The sequence below is a fragment of the Cydia amplana genome, chromosome 15 (genome assembly GCF_948474715.1).
Source record: "Cydia amplana chromosome 15, ilCydAmpl1.1, whole genome shotgun sequence".
Taxonomy (NCBI): domain Eukaryota; kingdom Metazoa; phylum Arthropoda; class Insecta; order Lepidoptera; family Tortricidae; genus Cydia; species Cydia amplana.
In genome coordinates this window covers 315,987-335,089 of record NC_086083.1, presented here as the reverse complement: position 1 = coordinate 335,089, position 19,103 = coordinate 315,987, and the positions used below count along the sequence as shown (strand labels likewise).

Sequence of the window (19,103 nt, the reverse complement as noted above, 5' to 3'; positions counted from 1 at the left end):
TACCGCTACCATCGCCAACATAGAAAAACGTTATCTGCCTCTCATCTTATCTTTCATATTCGAGCGATTAAGGCAGTAAAAAATTCTAAGGCGAGATACTGTCGCGGCGCTCTTGTGCTAGGTTACGTGTAAATAAGGCTTCACTCATGCGTGAATCACTGTGCGACGCCGTAAACGCGAATATGATTTCGCGCACTGTTCACGCCTTCGCGCTTTGTTCGCCGTATATTGTCGGATTTTCCAGTCACTATAGCTAAACACGTCGGTTCGAATTCGGCTTCCGCCACTGAAGGGCTTCGTCACTTTCTTTAGTAGGTACCTATGTAAGCCTGACCAGAAATATATGATCATTGTCATTGAGAGAGAGGGCGCTGTTATTCTCATGTATAGGCATGGACATGGTATAGGTGACAGTTCTGTTTAGTATGAACTGAAATTAGTTCCAGTGAAATTCCGCAACATGGCGCGTGATCATACATATTCCGTCAGGCTTTATCATCACATCACATTTATTTTAGTTTATAAGAAATAGATAATATTTTAACGTTTTGGAGCAACCATAAATTCATCGATCTTCAAGCCCTGGCTTAAAGTTGACTGAGAAGAGAACTCACTGTGAACTTCTGTGATACATCAACGTCGCGATAAGTTCGCTTCGCAAAGTCGGGCCGTCATTCACGGGTAATTCGTAATTTATTTTATCAGCATAACATCTACGTTATATTGATGGAACTAAAAGCAAGAGCTGCTTTGTCAATAAAGTCGATAATAAAGAGTTACGCGTGTTATATGAATAACGCGTTCGTATAGGTACGATATTCACCACAGATGGATTTGGCTGCATTGGCTAATATTGACCGTGGCGTCAAAATCTATCATTCCCAAAATTGTGGAAATGAACCAATTGTAAGTAATCGTAATTTTAAAAAGCAGTCTCTAATAGTCGCAGTATACAGTTAAATAGTGGAAAGTTCTAAAAAACACTGTATCCACATGTATGATGCAGGGATGTTGCGGATGCCGATTTTTTGACATCCGGATTTTAAAAGGCTCACATCCGCGGATGCGGATGTCAAGATAGGTGCATAAAAAACGTCAAATATTACATTTAGTAATTTTTATTTCAAAAAACCGGCCAAGTGCGAGTCGGACTCGCGTTCCAAGGGTTCCGTACATTAAGTCTCACTCACGCTTGACTGCTCATTTCTAATAGGTTTTATTGGTTAATGACTAAATTACTTAGTAGTCTAGCACTTACGCCGATGCTAAGACGTTCCTGTACCGACCTGAGGCCCTACCGCGAACCACGTTCGACGTGTTGCCTCTCTGTCGCACTTGTAAATTCGTACGTAAGTGTGACAGGGAGGCAACACGTCGAACGTGGTTCGCGGTAGGCCCTCTGTTCCACCTCCGCATTAAACTCCGCATCGATTTTATGCGGATGCGGATGCAGATGCGGATGTTGAAAATAATGCGGAACTTCCGAGGTTGCAGATGCGGATATTCGCAACATCCCTGGTATGATGTATGGTATGATCAGTGGCACTTTATGTTTTACGTTACTGATTTGTCATTTTAATACTTGGAGGATATAATCAAACGGAGATGCCATGTCTGTAATTTTCTGTACAAAACAGTCTGCCGATTTTTGCGGGGGAGGGGAACGTCAAATGTATGCGTAACGTAAAAATAGCCATGTCAGATAAACGTCAGTCCATACATTGTGTATGACCGTTGGCCGCCTATTTTCGACAGAGGGGAAAGCCTGTTAATGGCTACTCCGTTTAGTTGTATCCTCCAAGTTTTAATAAATTAACCAATTTAATTATAAATCGATAACAAAATCATGTGTACAACCTTAGTATGCGTTCAGAAACGGTTATGTTTTCGATCTGATGGCGCGCAAACCGTTCAGAATTTTTTTGAATCCAACGTTTAAATTCAACGACAGGATTAAGCAGACTACCACAAAAATCAATCGGCTCCTGCTTTAAATTCTGTCAACTTAAATATGGTCTCAAATATCGTTGCGCGAAACGTCTATTTTCTCTGTCATGTCTTGCGCGAGATTTGTTATTTATTATTTTTATAAGAGAAATTTGGACCGTTTGGATCATACGTTCCCAAAATGTCTAATGTTGAATCGAATAATTTATATTTTCGCATTATAATGACATCATTGATAACTAATTTGAATGTTTTGTCTCGTACCTTATGTATTTTTGGTAACATTTCATTGTTTTATGTAGATTTAATTAAAATAACCTGTAAATGTAAATAACATGTCGATTTTATTTGCTCGAGTGGGAGGAGGGTCGGGAATAAGTACCAAGGGCACAAAAAAAAAGGTAAAATTTAAACTGTTTTATTAGTGAGTATAAGCGTGTACGCGGCACAGCTGACTAGCGGTTTCAATACATATCACATGATTCCATTCTTCCGTTCATAATTTAATCACAAATTAAATACACCAATATAAAAACAGCTTCAACGAAGGCTTAAGACAGAATTTAATACATTTTTTTTTCTAAATTAAAGCATTTTAGATAGAGAACTGAGTACACGACGCGAGGCACCAGCGTTGTGCGACATTTGCAACTAGCTACGCTACCACTATCTATACTTTAGTATCTAATAACTATTTACATTAACTGTATATAAGGATCATTGACTAGAAACTATGTCTAGATTAATAATAATTTAACAAAACCACTTACGATTTATGAATTTTACAAGTAAAGGAACATGATCACTGGTAATATCAACAATTGTGGGACAAGTGCGTGGAATGGACAGTTTCCGTCTTTGGTAAACATTTGAACTCGCACCAGGATCTCAGTGAGATGCTGGTGTGCCTGGTACATTTAAATTATCTTAAAAATTCATTTACTTTACGATACAATTGAATTTAAATACATACAAATAAGTGTAACAAATTACCTAATATCACCTGCTCCAACTTAATGTGAAGCGTAAAATAAAATTCACATAAAATAACAACCGTAAAATAAAATCATTCTAAAACAAAAACAACCTGGATTGACTACGCCCAAATGTATTTCTTTCTTTCTTTCTTTCTAAATGGAAATTAAGAGCTAGAAAGTTGGACAATATTTCTACACTAGGCATTTTTATTTGTATCTGCCCACACTGGAGTATAAAATCATGGTAAAGGCGTAACGCGCACAGAGATCAACGAGCCACGCGACTAAGCGGGGCGTTTGGCATTAACAATATTGTATAAAAATATCTCATAATAGGGCTATCACTATCCTGAGGGTCGCGGCTGCCACGCAGAATGCTGGACATCCTCCGCGCACCACAACATTGACACTGGACTTTTAGAATATTAAAGCCTAGAAACCTAGTTCCACAGAGCAAAACTGTTAAAAATTTAAGCAAAACACGGCCGTCTTTATCATTGTCGTTACAATTATCTGAACGAGGGATGATCATAGGATTCGTCAGAATGGCTAAGTTTAAACGGCCTTCCTAGGGTTTACTATTCTAAAACATCCACTGGGAAAATTCGCCTCTATATAGCAGATTCCCATCATCATATCCAGAGTGACGGGATCATTTCCTGCGGGTCATACACTGCAATCGAGTCAACGTATCTCCCGACATAAGTTAAGGGCTCCGAAGCCCGATTTTTGTAATTGAAGTTTAATCATTGAACTCTCGCAAGTTAATATAATGGCCTCATTATTAATTCGCGTGACAAAAGAACTATGTCACACACGGCGGATCTAGGGTAGAGCGAGTGGAGCGGCCGCTCTAGGCGCCAAACGGTAGGGGGCGCCAAAACGGCAAATACTGTAAAAACAAACATCTAGAAAGAACGGACGGGGAACCACGGAACCTAACACTGAGCACGGAGCGCCAAAACTTCATCTCGGTCTACCCCGATCGAGTACTCGGGGCGGCGCCGGGCACACGCGCCTATAATTAGCGGGCACTATTGTCGGCAGGAGGGACAAGTATCGTTCGAAAATGAGCGTATGACCCGTGTCATTTCCTGGAGCACGCAGCCCGTCCGGGCCGCGCGCCGCACAGCTACCGCCCGCCGCACGGCTACCGCGCGTCGCACGGCTACCGCGCGCCGCACGGCTACCGCACCGTGGGCGCGGCGGTGCCGAGGCGGTGGTGCGCGGTGCCGGGGCGGGCGCGGGCGCGGCGCGCGCTGGCCGGGCGCGCGCTCACCGCGCCGGGGGCCTCCAGCTCCGGAGACTTCTTCGTGGAGCTCTCCGTCGCCTGGAAACAACACTAATGTTACGGTCGAAATTAGGCCTCGGTATCGATTTCGAGGGTTTTTGATTATTTTTTTTGTAACTTTTGTAAAGCTTCGCTTCCGACGGCGCGTTGTTGAAAAATTTATTTTTCATCTCAGCAGCTCAAACAAGGGTACTTTGCTACTTAAAAACAGTCGGCAAAATCGCATTTCGCTCACTGAGTGAGACAAAATGAGAAAAATGCGATTTTGCTTACTGTTTTTAAGCAGCAAAGTACCCTCGTTCGAGCTGTTGAAGTGAAAACTTAATTGTTGGTATATCTTAAAAAAACATGAGTGAATAGGTAAGTGATGAAGAAGGAATACATTTTTCGGGTTTTCTAATATGTTCTCACTGCTGAGGTGAAAAGTTTTGTGAACTTCACGAGATCAAAGTTATTTACCTCTCGTGCGCTTTTGAATCCCTCACTACGCTCAAGATTCTAAATTATATTCACTCGCTACGCTCGTGAATCTAGTATAAAGTCTTTCACTTGCACGGGACTCAAAATAAACACTCGAAGAAATATTAAACTTTGATCTCTTGTTGTACAAATAACTATTTACGGTAGTAGTCCCATAAGAAAATGTATAAAGGCTTGGCCAGACACAGAGCGCGACGCAGCGACGGTCCGCGCCGCGCGGTCCGCGCGCGCCCTGTTTGAACAGTCATCGCGTCGGCGTCACGCGGCGCTGCGTCGCGCCAAGTCGCGCTCTGTGTCTGGCCAAGCTTTAAAGTATCCTGTACCCTCTTTGGGCGCGGCTGGGGCGGCGCGTAGGCCCGGGTGGTGGCGGGCAGCGGCAGCGGCGCCAGGTCGAGCAGGTTCTCGGCGCGGCGCTGTGTCGGCCGCGCCGACGGCCGGACCGCTAGCGGCTCCACGCTGAAACCGAACAGATTTAACTCGCGGGAAACTCGGTTTGTCGCGTTCCACTGTCCCTAAGGGCCACCCCACATCTAGCGTCTTTCGAGCGTCGGCGTCTGGTCAGCGCTATGGAAAATGACGTTGCGTCGACGTTCGGCCATAGAGTTGTAGACGCCGACGCTCGAAAGACGCTAGATGTGGGGTGGCCCTAAAAGGTAAAAAAACCGGCCAAGTGCGAGTCGGACTCGCATACGGAGGGTGCCGCACCATCAACAAAAAATAGAGCAAAAAAAATCGTGTTTGTTGTATGGAAGCCCCCCTTAAATATTTATTTTATTTTTAGTATTTGTTGTTATAGCGGCAACAGAGATACATCATTTGTGAAAACTTCAGCTGTCTAGCTATCGCGGTTCATGAGATACAGCCTGGTGACAGACGGACGGACAGCGAAGTCTTAGTAATAGGGTCCCGTTTTTTACCCTTTGGGTACGGAACCATAAAAATACTGAAACGCTATGATTAAATCGCTTCCGAAATTGCGTCTCCTAATGCGTCTTATACCGAGAGTAGATAGTTAGAAGACTGGTGGAGGAAGCGCTGGTGGCCTAGCGGTAAGAGCGTGCGACTTACAATCCGGAGGTCGCGGGTTCAAACCTTGGCTCGTACCGATGAGTTTTTCGGAACTTATGTACGAAATATAATTTGATATTTACCAGTCGCTTTTCGGTGAAGGAAAACATCGTGAGGAAACCGGACTAATCCCAACAAGGGCCTAGCTTACCCTCTGGGTTGGAAGGTTAGATGGCAGTCGCTTTCGTAAAAACTAGTGCCCACGCCAATTACTGGGATTAGTTGCCAAGCGGACCCCAGGCTCCCGTGAGCCGTGACAAAAATGCCGGGACAACGCGAGGAAAATGAAATAGAAGACTTAGGCCCACTTGCACCATCCCACTAACCTTGGGTTAAGCGGTTAAACCGTTAACCCAGTGTCAAATTGTACTGGTAATCATGGTAACCAGCGCGGCCTGCAGCGCCTCGTGCTCGTCACTAATGAGTCTTATACTACCAAGAGTAGGTTACCTGTCGGGAACCGCTCGCGTCCAAGCGTCTTGATCATCATCATAGGCCAGCCTGGCGACCTGCGCGCGGCCCGCCAGCGGCACGAACGAGTCCGCCAGCAGCAGCCGGCGCCGCAGCCCCGCCACCAGCGCGGCCTGCAGCGCCTCGTGCTCGTCACTAATGAGTCTTATACTACCAAGAGTAGGTTACCTGTCGGGAACCGCTCGCGTCCAAGCGTCTTGATCATCATCATAGGCCAGCCTGGCGACCTGCGCGCGGCCCGCCAGCGGCACGAACGAGTCCGCCAGCAGCAGCCGGCGCCGCAGCCCCGCCACCAGCGCGGCCTGCAGCGCCTCGTGCTCGTCACTAATGAGTCTTATACTACCAAGAGTAGGTTACCTGTCGGGAACCGCTCGCGTCCAAGCGTCTTGATCATCATCATAGGCCAGCCTGGCGACCTGCGCGCGGCCCGCCAGCGGCACGAACGAGTCCGCCAGCAGCAGCCGGCGCCGCAGCCCCGCCACCAGCGCGGCCTGCAGCGCCTCGTGCTCGTCACTAATGAGTCTTATACTACCAAGAGTAGGTTACCTGTCGGGAACCGCTCGCGTCCAAGCGTCTTGATCATCATCATAGGCCAGCCTGGCGACCTGCGCGCGGCCCGCCAGCGGCACGAACGAGTCCGCCAGCAGCAGCCGGCGCCGCAGCCCCGCCACCAGCGCGGCCTGCAGCGCCTCGTGCTCGTCACTAATGAGTCTTATACTACCAAGAGTAGGTTACCTGTCGGGAACCGCTCGCGTCCAAGCGTCTTGATCATCATCATAGGCCAGCCTGGCGACCTGCGCGCGGCCCGCCAGCGGCACGAACGAGTCCGCCAGCAGCAGCCGGCGCCGCAGCCCCGCCACCAGCGCGGCCTGCAGCGCCTCGTGCTCGTCACTAATGAGTCTTATACTACCAAGAGTAGGTTACCTGTCGGGAACCGCTCGCGTCCAAGCGTCTTGATCATCATCATAGGCCAGCCTGGCGACCTGCGCGCGGCCCGCCAGCGGCACGAACGAGTCCGCCAGCAGCAGCCGGCGCCGCAGCCCCGCCACCAGCGCGGCCTGCAGCGCCTCGTGCTCGTCACTAATGAGTCTTATACTACCAAGAGTAGGTTACCTGTCGGGAACCGCTCGCGTCCAAGCGTCTTGATCATCATCATAGGCCAGCCTGGCGACCTGCGCGCGGCCCGCCAGCGGCACGAACGAGTCCGCCAGCAGCAGCCGGCGCCGCAGCCCCGCCACCAGCGCGGCCTGCAGCGCCTCGTGCTCGTCACTAATGAGTCTTATACTACCAAGAGTAGGTTACCTGTCGGGAACCGCTCGCGTCCAAGCGTCTTGATCATCATCATAGGCCAGCCTGGCGACCTGCGCGCGGCCCGCCAGCGGCACGAACGAGTCCGCCAGCAGCAGCCGGCGCCGCAGCCCCGCCACCAGCGCGGCCTGCAGCGCCTCGTGCTCGTCACTAATGAGTCTTATACTACCAAGAGTAGGTTACCTGTCGGGAACCGCTCGCGTCCAAGCGTCTTGATCATCATCATAGGCCAGCCTGGCGACCTGCGCGCGGCCCGCCAGCGGCACGAACGAGTCCGCCAGCAGCAGCCGGCGCCGCAGCCCCGCCACCAGCGCGGCCTGCAGCGCCTCGTGCTCGTCACTAATGAGTCTTATACTACCAAGAGTAGGTTACCTGTCGGGAACCGCTCGCGTCCAAGCGTCTTGATCATCATCATAGGCCAGCCTGGCGACCTGCGCGCGGCCCGCCAGCGGCACGAACGAGTCCGCCAGCAGCAGCCGGCGCCGCAGCCCCGCCACCAGCGCGGCCTGCAGCGCCTCGTGCTCGTCACTAATGAGTCTTATACTACCAAGAGTAGGTTACCTGTCGGGAACCGCTCGCGTCCAAGCGTCTTGATCATCATCATAGGCCAGCCTGGCGACCTGCGCGCGGCCCGCCAGCGGCACGAACGAGTCCGCCAGCAGCAGCCGGCGCCGCAGCCCCGCCACCAGCGCGGCCTGCAGCGCCTCGTGCTCGTCACTAATGAGTCTTATACTACCAAGAGTAGGTTACCTGTCGGGAACCGCTCGCGTCCAAGCGTCTTGATCATCATCATAGGCCAGCCTGGCGACCTGCGCGCGGCCCGCCAGCGGCACGAACGAGTCCGCCAGCAGCAGCCGGCGCCGCAGCCCCGCCACCAGCGCGGCCTGCAGCGCCTCGTGCTCGTCACTAATGAGTCTTATACTACCAAGAGTAGGTTACCTGTCGGGAACCGCTCGCGTCCAAGCGTCTTGATCATCATCATAGGCCAGCCTGGCGACCTGCGCGCGGCCCGCCAGCGGCACGAACGAGTCCGCCAGCAGCAGCCGGCGCCGCAGCCCCGCCACCAGCGCGGCCTGCAGCGCCTCGTGCTCGTCACTAATGAGTCTTATACTACCAAGAGTAGGTTACCTGTCGGGAACCGCTCGCGTCCAAGCGTCTTGATCATCATCATAGGCCAGCCTGGCGACCTGCGCGCGGCCCGCCAGCGGCACGAACGAGTCCGCCAGCAGCAGCCGGCGCCGCAGCCCCGCCACCAGCGCGGCCTGCAGCGCCTCGTGCTCGTCACTAATGAGTCTTATACTACCAAGAGTAGGTTACCTGTCGGGAACCGCTCGCGTCCAAGCGTCTTGATCATCATCATAGGCCAGCCTGGCGACCTGCGCGCGGCCCGCCAGCGGCACGAACGAGTCCGCCAGCAGCAGCCGGCGCCGCAGCCCCGCCACCAGCGCGGCCTGCAGCGCCTCGTGCTCGTCACTAATGAGTCTTATACTACCAAGAGTAGGTTACCTGTCGGGAACCGCTCGCGTCCAAGCGTCTTGATCATCATCATAGGCCAGCCTGGCGACCTGCGCGCGGCCCGCCAGCGGCACGAACGAGTCCGCCAGCAGCAGCCGGCGCCGCAGCCCCGCCACCAGCGCGGCCTGCAGCGCCTCGTGCTCGTCACTAATGAGTCTTATACTACCAAGAGTAGGTTACCTGTCGGGAACCGCTCGCGTCCAAGCGTCTTGATCATCATCATAGGCCAGCCTGGCGACCTGCGCGCGGCCCGCCAGCGGCACGAACGAGTCCGCCAGCAGCAGCCGGCGCCGCAGCCCCGCCACCAGCGCGGCCTGCAGCGCCTCGTGCTCGTCACTAATGAGTCTTATACTACCAAGAGTAGGTTACCTGTCGGGAACCGCTCGCGTCCAAGCGTCTTGATCATCATCATAGGCCAGCCTGGCGACCTGCGCGCGGCCCGCCAGCGGCACGAACGAGTCCGCCAGCAGCAGCCGGCGCCGCAGCCCCGCCACCAGCGCGGCCTGCAGCGCCTCGTGCTCGTCACTAATGAGTCTTATACTACCAAGAGTAGGTTACCTGTCGGGAACCGCTCGCGTCCAAGCGTCTTGATCATCATCATAGGCCAGCCTGGCGACCTGCGCGCGGCCCGCCAGCGGCACGAACGAGTCCGCCAGCAGCAGCCGGCGCCGCAGCCCCGCCACCAGCGCGGCCTGCAGCGCCTCGTGCTCGTCACTAATGAGTCTTATACTACCAAGAGTAGGTTACCTGTCGGGAACCGCTCGCGTCCAAGCGTCTTGATCATCATCATAGGCCAGCCTGGCGACCTGCGCGCGGCCCGCCAGCGGCACGAACGAGTCCGCCAGCAGCAGCCGGCGCCGCAGCCCCGCCACCAGCGCGGCCTGCAGCGCCTCGTGCTCGTCACTAATGAGTCTTATACTACCAAGAGTAGGTTACCTGTCGGGAACCGCTCGCGTCCAAGCGTCTTGATCATCATCATAGGCCAGCCTGGCGACCTGCGCGCGGCCCGCCAGCGGCACGAACGAGTCCGCCAGCAGCAGCCGGCGCCGCAGCCCCGCCACCAGCGCGGCCTGCAGCGCCTCGTGCTCGTCACTAATGAGTCTTATACTACCAAGAGTAGGTTACCTGTCGGGAACCGCTCGCGTCCAAGCGTCTTGATCATCATCATAGGCCAGCCTGGCGACCTGCGCGCGGCCCGCCAGCGGCACGAACGAGTCCGCCAGCAGCAGCCGGCGCCGCAGCCCCGCCACCAGCGCGGCCTGCAGCGCCTCGTGCTCGTCACTAATGAGTCTTATACTACCAAGAGTAGGTTACCTGTCGGGAACCGCTCGCGTCCAAGCGTCTTGATCATCATCATAGGCCAGCCTGGCGACCTGCGCGCGGCCCGCCAGCGGCACGAACGAGTCCGCCAGCAGCAGCCGGCGCCGCAGCCCCGCCACCAGCGCGGCCTGCAGCGCCTCGTGCTCGTCACTAATGAGTCTTATACTACCAAGAGTAGGTTACCTGTCGGGAACCGCTCGCGTCCAAGCGTCTTGATCATCATCATAGGCCAGCCTGGCGACCTGCGCGCGGCCCGCCAGCGGCACGAACGAGTCCGCCAGCAGCAGCCGGCGCCGCAGCCCCGCCACCAGCGCGGCCTGCAGCGCCTCGTGCTCGTCACTAATGAGTCTTATACTACCAAGAGTAGGTTACCTGTCGGGAACCGCTCGCGTCCAAGCGTCTTGATCATCATCATAGGCCAGCCTGGCGACCTGCGCGCGGCCCGCCAGCGGCACGAACGAGTCCGCCAGCAGCAGCCGGCGCCGCAGCCCCGCCACCAGCGCGGCCTGCAGCGCCTCGTGCTCGTCACTAATGAGTCTTATACTACCAAGAGTAGGTTACCTGTCGGGAACCGCTCGCGTCCAAGCGTCTTGATCATCATCATAGGCCAGCCTGGCGACCTGCGCGCGGCCCGCCAGCGGCACGAACGAGTCCGCCAGCAGCAGCCGGCGCCGCAGCCCCGCCACCAGCGCGGCCTGCAGCGCCTCGTGCTCGTCACTAATGAGTCTTATACTACCAAGAGTAGGTTACCTGTCGGGAACCGCTCGCGTCCAAGCGTCTTGATCATCATCATAGGCCAGCCTGGCGACCTGCGCGCGGCCCGCCAGCGGCACGAACGAGTCCGCCAGCAGCAGCCGGCGCCGCAGCCCCGCCACCAGCGCGGCCTGCAGCGCCTCGTGCTCGTCACTAATGAGTCTTATACTACCAAGAGTAGGTTACCTGTCGGGAACCGCTCGCGTCCAAGCGTCTTGATCATCATCATAGGCCAGCCTGGCGACCTGCGCGCGGCCCGCCAGCGGCACGAACGAGTCCGCCAGCAGCAGCCGGCGCCGCAGCCCCGCCACCAGCGCGGCCTGCAGCGCCTCGTGCTCGTCACTAATGAGTCTTATACTACCAAGAGTAGGTTACCTGTCGGGAACCGCTCGCGTCCAAGCGTCTTGATCATCATCATAGGCCAGCCTGGCGACCTGCGCGCGGCCCGCCAGCGGCACGAACGAGTCCGCCAGCAGCAGCCGGCGCCGCAGCCCCGCCACCAGCGCGGCCTGCAGCGCCTCGTGCTCGTCACTAATGAGTCTTATACTACCAAGAGTAGGTTACCTGTCGGGAACCGCTCGCGTCCAAGCGTCTTGATCATCATCATAGGCCAGCCTGGCGACCTGCGCGCGGCCCGCCAGCGGCACGAACGAGTCCGCCAGCAGCAGCCGGCGCCGCAGCCCCGCCACCAGCGCGGCCTGCAGCGCCTCGTGCTCGTCACTAATGAGTCTTATACTACCAAGAGTAGGTTACCTGTCGGGAACCGCTCGCGTCCAAGCGTCTTGATCATCATCATAGGCCAGCCTGGCGACCTGCGCGCGGCCCGCCAGCGGCACGAACGAGTCCGCCAGCAGCAGCCGGCGCCGCAGCCCCGCCACCAGCGCGGCCTGCAGCGCCTCGTGCTCGTCACTAATGAGTCTTATACTACCAAGAGTAGGTTACCTGTCGGGAACCGCTCGCGTCCAAGCGTCTTGATCATCATCATAGGCCAGCCTGGCGACCTGCGCGCGGCCCGCCAGCGGCACGAACGAGTCCGCCAGCAGCAGCCGGCGCCGCAGCCCCGCCACCAGCGCGGCCTGCAGCGCCTCGTGCTCGTCACTAATGAGTCTTATACTACCAAGAGTAGGTTACCTGTCGGGAACCGCTCGCGTCCAAGCGTCTTGATCATCATCATAGGCCAGCCTGGCGACCTGCGCGCGGCCCGCCAGCGGCACGAACGAGTCCGCCAGCAGCAGCCGGCGCCGCAGCCCCGCCACCAGCGCGGCCTGCAGCGCCTCGTGCTCGTCACTAATGAGTCTTATACTACCAAGAGTAGGTTACCTGTCGGGAACCGCTCGCGTCCAAGCGTCTTGATCATCATCATAGGCCAGCCTGGCGACCTGCGCGCGGCCCGCCAGCGGCACGAACGAGTCCGCCAGCAGCAGCCGGCGCCGCAGCCCCGCCACCAGCGCGGCCTGCAGCGCCTCGTGCTCGTCACTAATGAGTCTTATACTACCAAGAGTAGGTTACCTGTCGGGAACCGCTCGCGTCCAAGCGTCTTGATCATCATCATAGGCCAGCCTGGCGACCTGCGCGCGGCCCGCCAGCGGCACGAACGAGTCCGCCAGCAGCAGCCGGCGCCGCAGCCCCGCCACCAGCGCGGCCTGCAGCGCCTCGTGCTCGTCACTAATGAGTCTTATACTACCAAGAGTAGGTTACCTGTCGGGAACCGCTCGCGTCCAAGCGTCTTGATCATCATCATAGGCCAGCCTGGCGACCTGCGCGCGGCCCGCCAGCGGCACGAACGAGTCCGCCAGCAGCAGCCGGCGCCGCAGCCCCGCCACCAGCGCGGCCTGCAGCGCCTCGTGCTCGTCACTAATGAGTCTTATACTACCAAGAGTAGGTTACCTGTCGGGAACCGCTCGCGTCCAAGCGTCTTGATCATCATCATAGGCCAGCCTGGCGACCTGCGCGCGGCCCGCCAGCGGCACGAACGAGTCCGCCAGCAGCAGCCGGCGCCGCAGCCCCGCCACCAGCGCGGCCTGCAGCGCCTCGTGCTCGTCACTAATGAGTCTTATACTACCAAGAGTAGGTTACCTGTCGGGAACCGCTCGCGTCCAAGCGTCTTGATCATCATCATAGGCCAGCCTGGCGACCTGCGCGCGGCCCGCCAGCGGCACGAACGAGTCCGCCAGCAGCAGCCGGCGCCGCAGCCCCGCCACCAGCGCGGCCTGCAGCGCCTCGTGCTCGTCACTAATGAGTCTTATACTACCAAGAGTAGGTTACCTGTCGGGAACCGCTCGCGTCCAAGCGTCTTGATCATCATCATAGGCCAGCCTGGCGACCTGCGCGCGGCCCGCCAGCGGCACGAACGAGTCCGCCAGCAGCAGCCGGCGCCGCAGCCCCGCCACCAGCGCGGCCTGCAGCGCCTCGTGCTCGTCACTAATGAGTCTTATACTACCAAGAGTAGGTTACCTGTCGGGAACCGCTCGCGTCCAAGCGTCTTGATCATCATCATAGGCCAGCCTGGCGACCTGCGCGCGGCCCGCCAGCGGCACGAACGAGTCCGCCAGCAGCAGCCGGCGCCGCAGCCCCGCCACCAGCGCGGCCTGCAGCGCCTCGTGCTCGTCACTAATGAGTCTTATACTACCAAGAGTAGGTTACCTGTCGGGAACCGCTCGCGTCCAAGCGTCTTGATCATCATCATAGGCCAGCCTGGCGACCTGCGCGCGGCCCGCCAGCGGCACGAACGAGTCCGCCAGCAGCAGCCGGCGCCGCAGCCCCGCCACCAGCGCGGCCTGCAGCGCCTCGTGCTCGTCACTAATGAGTCTTATACTACCAAGAGTAGGTTACCTGTCGGGAACCGCTCGCGTCCAAGCGTCTTGATCATCATCATAGGCCAGCCTGGCGACCTGCGCGCGGCCCGCCAGCGGCACGAACGAGTCCGCCAGCAGCAGCCGGCGCCGCAGCCCCGCCACCAGCGCGGCCTGCAGCGCCTCGTGCTCGTCACTAATGAGTCTTATACTACCAAGAGTAGGTTACCTGTCGGGAACCGCTCGCGTCCAAGCGTCTTGATCATCATCATAGGCCAGCCTGGCGACCTGCGCGCGGCCCGCCAGCGGCACGAACGAGTCCGCCAGCAGCAGCCGGCGCCGCAGCCCCGCCACCAGCGCGGCCTGCAGCGCCTCGTGCTCGTCACTAATGAGTCTTATACTACCAAGAGTAGGTTACCTGTCGGGAACCGCTCGCGTCCAAGCGTCTTGATCATCATCATAGGCCAGCCTGGCGACCTGCGCGCGGCCCGCCAGCGGCACGAACGAGTCCGCCAGCAGCAGCCGGCGCCGCAGCCCCGCCACCAGCGCGGCCTGCAGCGCCTCGTGCTCGTCACTAATGAGTCTTATACTACCAAGAGTAGGTTACCTGTCGGGAACCGCTCGCGTCCAAGCGTCTTGATCATCATCATAGGCCAGCCTGGCGACCTGCGCGCGGCCCGCCAGCGGCACGAACGAGTCCGCCAGCAGCAGCCGGCGCCGCAGCCCCGCCACCAGCGCGGCCTGCAGCGCCTCGTGCTCGTCACTAATGAGTCTTATACTACCAAGAGTAGGTTACCTGTCGGGAACCGCTCGCGTCCAAGCGTCTTGATCATCATCATAGGCCAGCCTGGCGACCTGCGCGCGGCCCGCCAGCGGCACGAACGAGTCCGCCAGCAGCAGCCGGCGCCGCAGCCCCGCCACCAGCGCGGCCTGCAGCGCCTCGTGCTCGTCACTAATGAGTCTTATACTACCAAGAGTAGGTTACCTGTCGGGAACCGCTCGCGTCCAAGCGTCTTGATCATCATCATAGGCCAGCCTGGCGACCTGCGCGCGGCCCGCCAGCGGCACGAACGAGTCCGCCAGCAGCAGCCGGCGCCGCAGCCCCGCCACCAGCGCGGCCTGCAGCGCCTCGTGCTCGTCACTAATGAGTCTTATACTACCAAGAGTAGGTTACCTGTCGGGAACCGCTCGCGTCCAAGCGTCTTGATCATCATCATAGGCCAGCCTGGCGACCTGCGCGCGGCCCGCCAGCGGCACGAACGAGTCCGCCAGCAGCAGCCGGCGCCGCAGCCCCGCCACCAGCGCGGCCTGCAGCGCCTCGTGCTCGTCACTAATGAGTCTTATACTACCAAGAGTAGGTTACCTGTCGGGAACCGCTCGCGTCCAAGCGTCTTGATCATCATCATAGGCCAGCCTGGCGACCTGCGCGCGGCCCGCCAGCGGCACGAACGAGTCCGCCAGCAGCAGCCGGCGCCGCAGCCCCGCCACCAGCGCGGCCTGCAGCGCCTCGTGCTCGTCACTAATGAGTCTTATACTACCAAGAGTAGGTTACCTGTCGGGAACCGCTCGCGTCCAAGCGTCTTGATCATCATCATAGGCCAGCCTGGCGACCTGCGCGCGGCCCGCCAGCGGCACGAACGAGTCCGCCAGCAGCAGCCGGCGCCGCAGCCCCGCCACCAGCGCGGCCTGCAGCGCCTCGTGCTCGTCACTAATGAGTCTTATACTACCAAGAGTAGGTTACCTGTCGGGAACCGCTCGCGTCCAAGCGTCTTGATCATCATCATAGGCCAGCCTGGCGACCTGCGCGCGGCCCGCCAGCGGCACGAACGAGTCCGCCAGCAGCAGCCGGCGCCGCAGCCCCGCCACCAGCGCGGCCTGCAGCGCCTCGTGCTCGTCACTAATGAGTCTTATACTACCAAGAGTAGGTTACCTGTCGGGAACCGCTCGCGTCCAAGCGTCTTGATCATCATCATAGGCCAGCCTGGCGACCTGCGCGCGGCCCGCCAGCGGCACGAACGAGTCCGCCAGCAGCAGCCGGCGCCGCAGCCCCGCCACCAGCGCGGCCTGCAGCGCCTCGTGCTCGTCACTAATGAGTCTTATACTACCAAGAGTAGGTTACCTGTCGGGAACCGCTCGCGTCCAAGCGTCTTGATCATCATCATAGGCCAGCCTGGCGACCTGCGCGCGGCCCGCCAGCGGCACGAACGAGTCCGCCAGCAGCAGCCGGCGCCGCAGCCCCGCCACCAGCGCGGCCTGCAGCGCCTCGTGCTCGTCACTAATGAGTCTTATACTACCAAGAGTAGGTTACCTGTCGGGAACCGCTCGCGTCCAAGCGTCTTGATCATCATCATAGGCCAGCCTGGCGACCTGCGCGCGGCCCGCCAGCGGCACGAACGAGTCCGCCAGCAGCAGCCGGCGCCGCAGCCCCGCCACCAGCGCGGCCTGCAGCGCCTCGTGCTCGTCACTAATGAGTCTTATACTACCAAGAGTAGGTTACCTGTCGGGAACCGCTCGCGTCCAAGCGTCTTGATCATCATCATAGGCCAGCCTGGCGACCTGCGCGCGGCCCGCCAGCGGCACGAACGAGTCCGCCAGCAGCAGCCGGCGCCGCAGCCCCGCCACCAGCGCGGCCTGCAGCGCCTCGTGCTCGTCACTAATGAGTCTTATACTACCAAGAGTAGGTTACCTGTCGGGAACCGCTCGCGTCCAAGCGTCTTGATCATCATCATAGGCCAGCCTGGCGACCTGCGCGCGGCCCGCCAGCGGCACGAACGAGTCCGCCAGCAGCAGCCGGCGCCGCAGCCCCGCCACCAGCGCGGCCTGCAGCGCCTCGTGCTCGTCACTAATGAGTCTTATACTACCAAGAGTAGGTTACCTGTCGGGAACCGCTCGCGTCCAAGCGTCTTGATCATCATCATAGGCCAGCCTGGCGACCTGCGCGCGGCCCGCCAGCGGCACGAACGAGTCCGCCAGCAGCAGCCGGCGCCGCAGCCCCGCCACCAGCGCGGCCTGCAGCGCCTCGTGCTCGTCACTAATGAGTCTTATACTACCAAGAGTAGGTTACCTGTCGGGAACCGCTCGCGTCCAAGCGTCTTGATCATCATCATAGGCCAGCCTGGCGACCTGCGCGCGGCCCGCCAGCGGCACGAACGAGTCCGCCAGCAGCAGCCGGCGCCGCAGCCCCGCCACCAGCGCGGCCTGCAGCGCCTCGTGCTCGTCACTAATGAGTCTTATACTACCAAGAGTAGGTTACCTGTCGGGAACCGCTCGCGTCCAAGCGTCTTGATCATCATCATAGGCCAGCCTGGCGACCTGCGCGCGGCCCGCCAGCGGCACGAACGAGTCCGCCAGCAGCAGCCGGCGCCGCAGCCCCGCCACCAGCGCGGCCTGCAGCGCCTCGTGCTCGTCACTAATGAGTCTTATACTACCAAGAGTAGGTTACCTGTCGGGAACCGCTCGCGTCCAAGCGTCTTGATCATCATCATAGGCCAGCCTGGCGACCTGCGCGCGGCCCGCCAGCGGCACGAACGAGTCCGCCAGCAGCAGCCGGCGCCGCAGCCCCGCCACCAGCGCGGCCTGCAGCGCCTCGTGCTCGTCACTAATGAGTCTTATACTACCAAGAGTAGGTTACCTGTCGGGAACCGCTCGCGTCCAAGCGTCTTGATCATCATCATAGGCCAGCCTGGCGACCTGCGCGCGGCCCGCCAGCGGCACGAACGAGTCCGCCAGCAGCAGCCGGCGCCGCAGCCCCGCCACCAGCGCGGCCTGCAGCGCCTCGTGCTCGTCACTAATGAGTCTTATACTACCAAGAGTAGGTTACCTGTCGGGAACCGCTCGCGTCCAAGCGTCTTGATCATCATCATAGGCCAGCCTGGCGACCTGCGCGCGGCCCGCCAGCGGCACGAACGAGTCCGCCAGCAGCAGCCGGCGCCGCAGCCCCGCCACCAGCGCGGCCTGCAGCGCCTCGTGCTCGTCACTAATGAGTCTTATACTACCAAGAGTAGGTTACCTGTCGGGAACCGCTCGCGTCCAAGCGTCTTGATCATCATCATAGGCCAGCCTGGCGACCTGCGCGCGGCCCGCCAGCGGCACGAACGAGTCCGCCAGCAGCAGCCGGCGCCGCAGCCCCGCCACCAGCGCGGCCTGCAGCGCCTCGTGCTCGTCACTAATGAGTCTTATACTACCAAGAGTAGGTTACCTGTCGGGAACCGCTCGCGTCCAAGCGTCTTGATCATCATCATAGGCCAGCCTGGCGACCTGCGCGCGGCCCGCCAGCGGCACGAACGAGTCCGCCAGCAGCAGCCGGCGCCGCAGCCCCGCCACCAGCGCGGCCTGCAGCGCCTCGTGCTCGTCACTAATGAGTCTTATACTACCAAGAGTAGGTTACCTGTCGGGAACCGCTCGCGTCCAAGCGTCTTGATCATCATCATAGGCCAGCCTGGCGACCTGCGCGCGGCCCGCCAGCGGCACGAACGAGTCCGCCAGCAGCAGCCGGCGCCGCAGCCCCGCCACCAGCGCGGCCTGCAGCGCCTCGTGCTCGTCACTAATGAGTCTTATACTACCAAGAGTAGGTTACCTGTCGGGAACCGCTCGCGTCCAAGCGTCTTGATCATCATCATAGGCCAGCCTGGCGACCTGCGCGCGGCCCGCCAGCGGCACGAACGAGTCCGCCAGCAGCAGCCGGCGCCGCAGCCCCGCCACCAGCGCGGCCTGCAGCGCCTCGTGCTCGTCACTAATGAGTCTTATACTACCAAGAGTAGGTTACCTGTCGGGAACCGCTCGCGTCCAAGCGTCTTGATCATCATCATAGGCCAGCCTGGCGACCTGCGCGCGGCCCGCCAGCGGCACGAACGAGTCCGCCAGCAGCAGCCGGCGCCGCAGCCCCGCCACCAGCGCGGCCTGCAGCGCCTCGTGCTCGTCACTAATGAGTCTTATACTACCAAGAGTAGGTTACCTGTCGGGAACCGCTCGCGTCCAAGCGTCTTGATCATCATCATAGGCCAGCCTGGCGACCTGCGCGCGGCCCGCCAGCGGCACGAACGAGTCCGCCAGCAGCAGCCGGCGCCGCAGCCCCGCCACCAGCGCGGCCTGCAGCGCCTCGTGCTCGTCACTAATGAGTCTTATACTACCAAGAGTAGGTTACCTGTCGGGAACCGCTCGCGTCCAAGCGTCTTGATCATC

At 58.9% G+C, this 19,103-nt stretch overlaps 1 protein-coding gene and 1 long non-coding RNA gene across 2 annotated transcripts in view; one reads left to right on the top strand and one right to left on the bottom strand.

Moving 5' to 3' along the window:
• The first annotated feature begins 2,937 nt into the window (after window positions 1-2,937).
• Window positions 2,938-3,328, top strand: LOC134654429 (uncharacterized). The gene is made up of 2 exons (XR_010097330.1): window positions 2,938-3,055; window positions 3,094-3,328. It is a non-coding gene; the product is annotated as an uncharacterized LOC134654429 (long non-coding RNA).
• A 782-nt stretch (window positions 3,329-4,110) lies between these two features.
• LOC134654755 (kinesin-like protein Klp68D) overlaps window positions 4,111-19,103 on the bottom strand; it is a 70,770-nt gene continuing 55,777 nt past the window's right edge. Inside the window, exons 12-13 of the mRNA XM_063510226.1 lie at window positions 5,019-5,151; window positions 4,111-4,254 (exon numbers count right to left, since the gene is read on the bottom strand). Coding sequence (XP_063366296.1) covers window positions 4,111-4,254; window positions 5,019-5,151 — 277 coding nt within the window. The remainder of the gene's footprint in view (window positions 4,255-5,018; window positions 5,152-19,103) is intronic.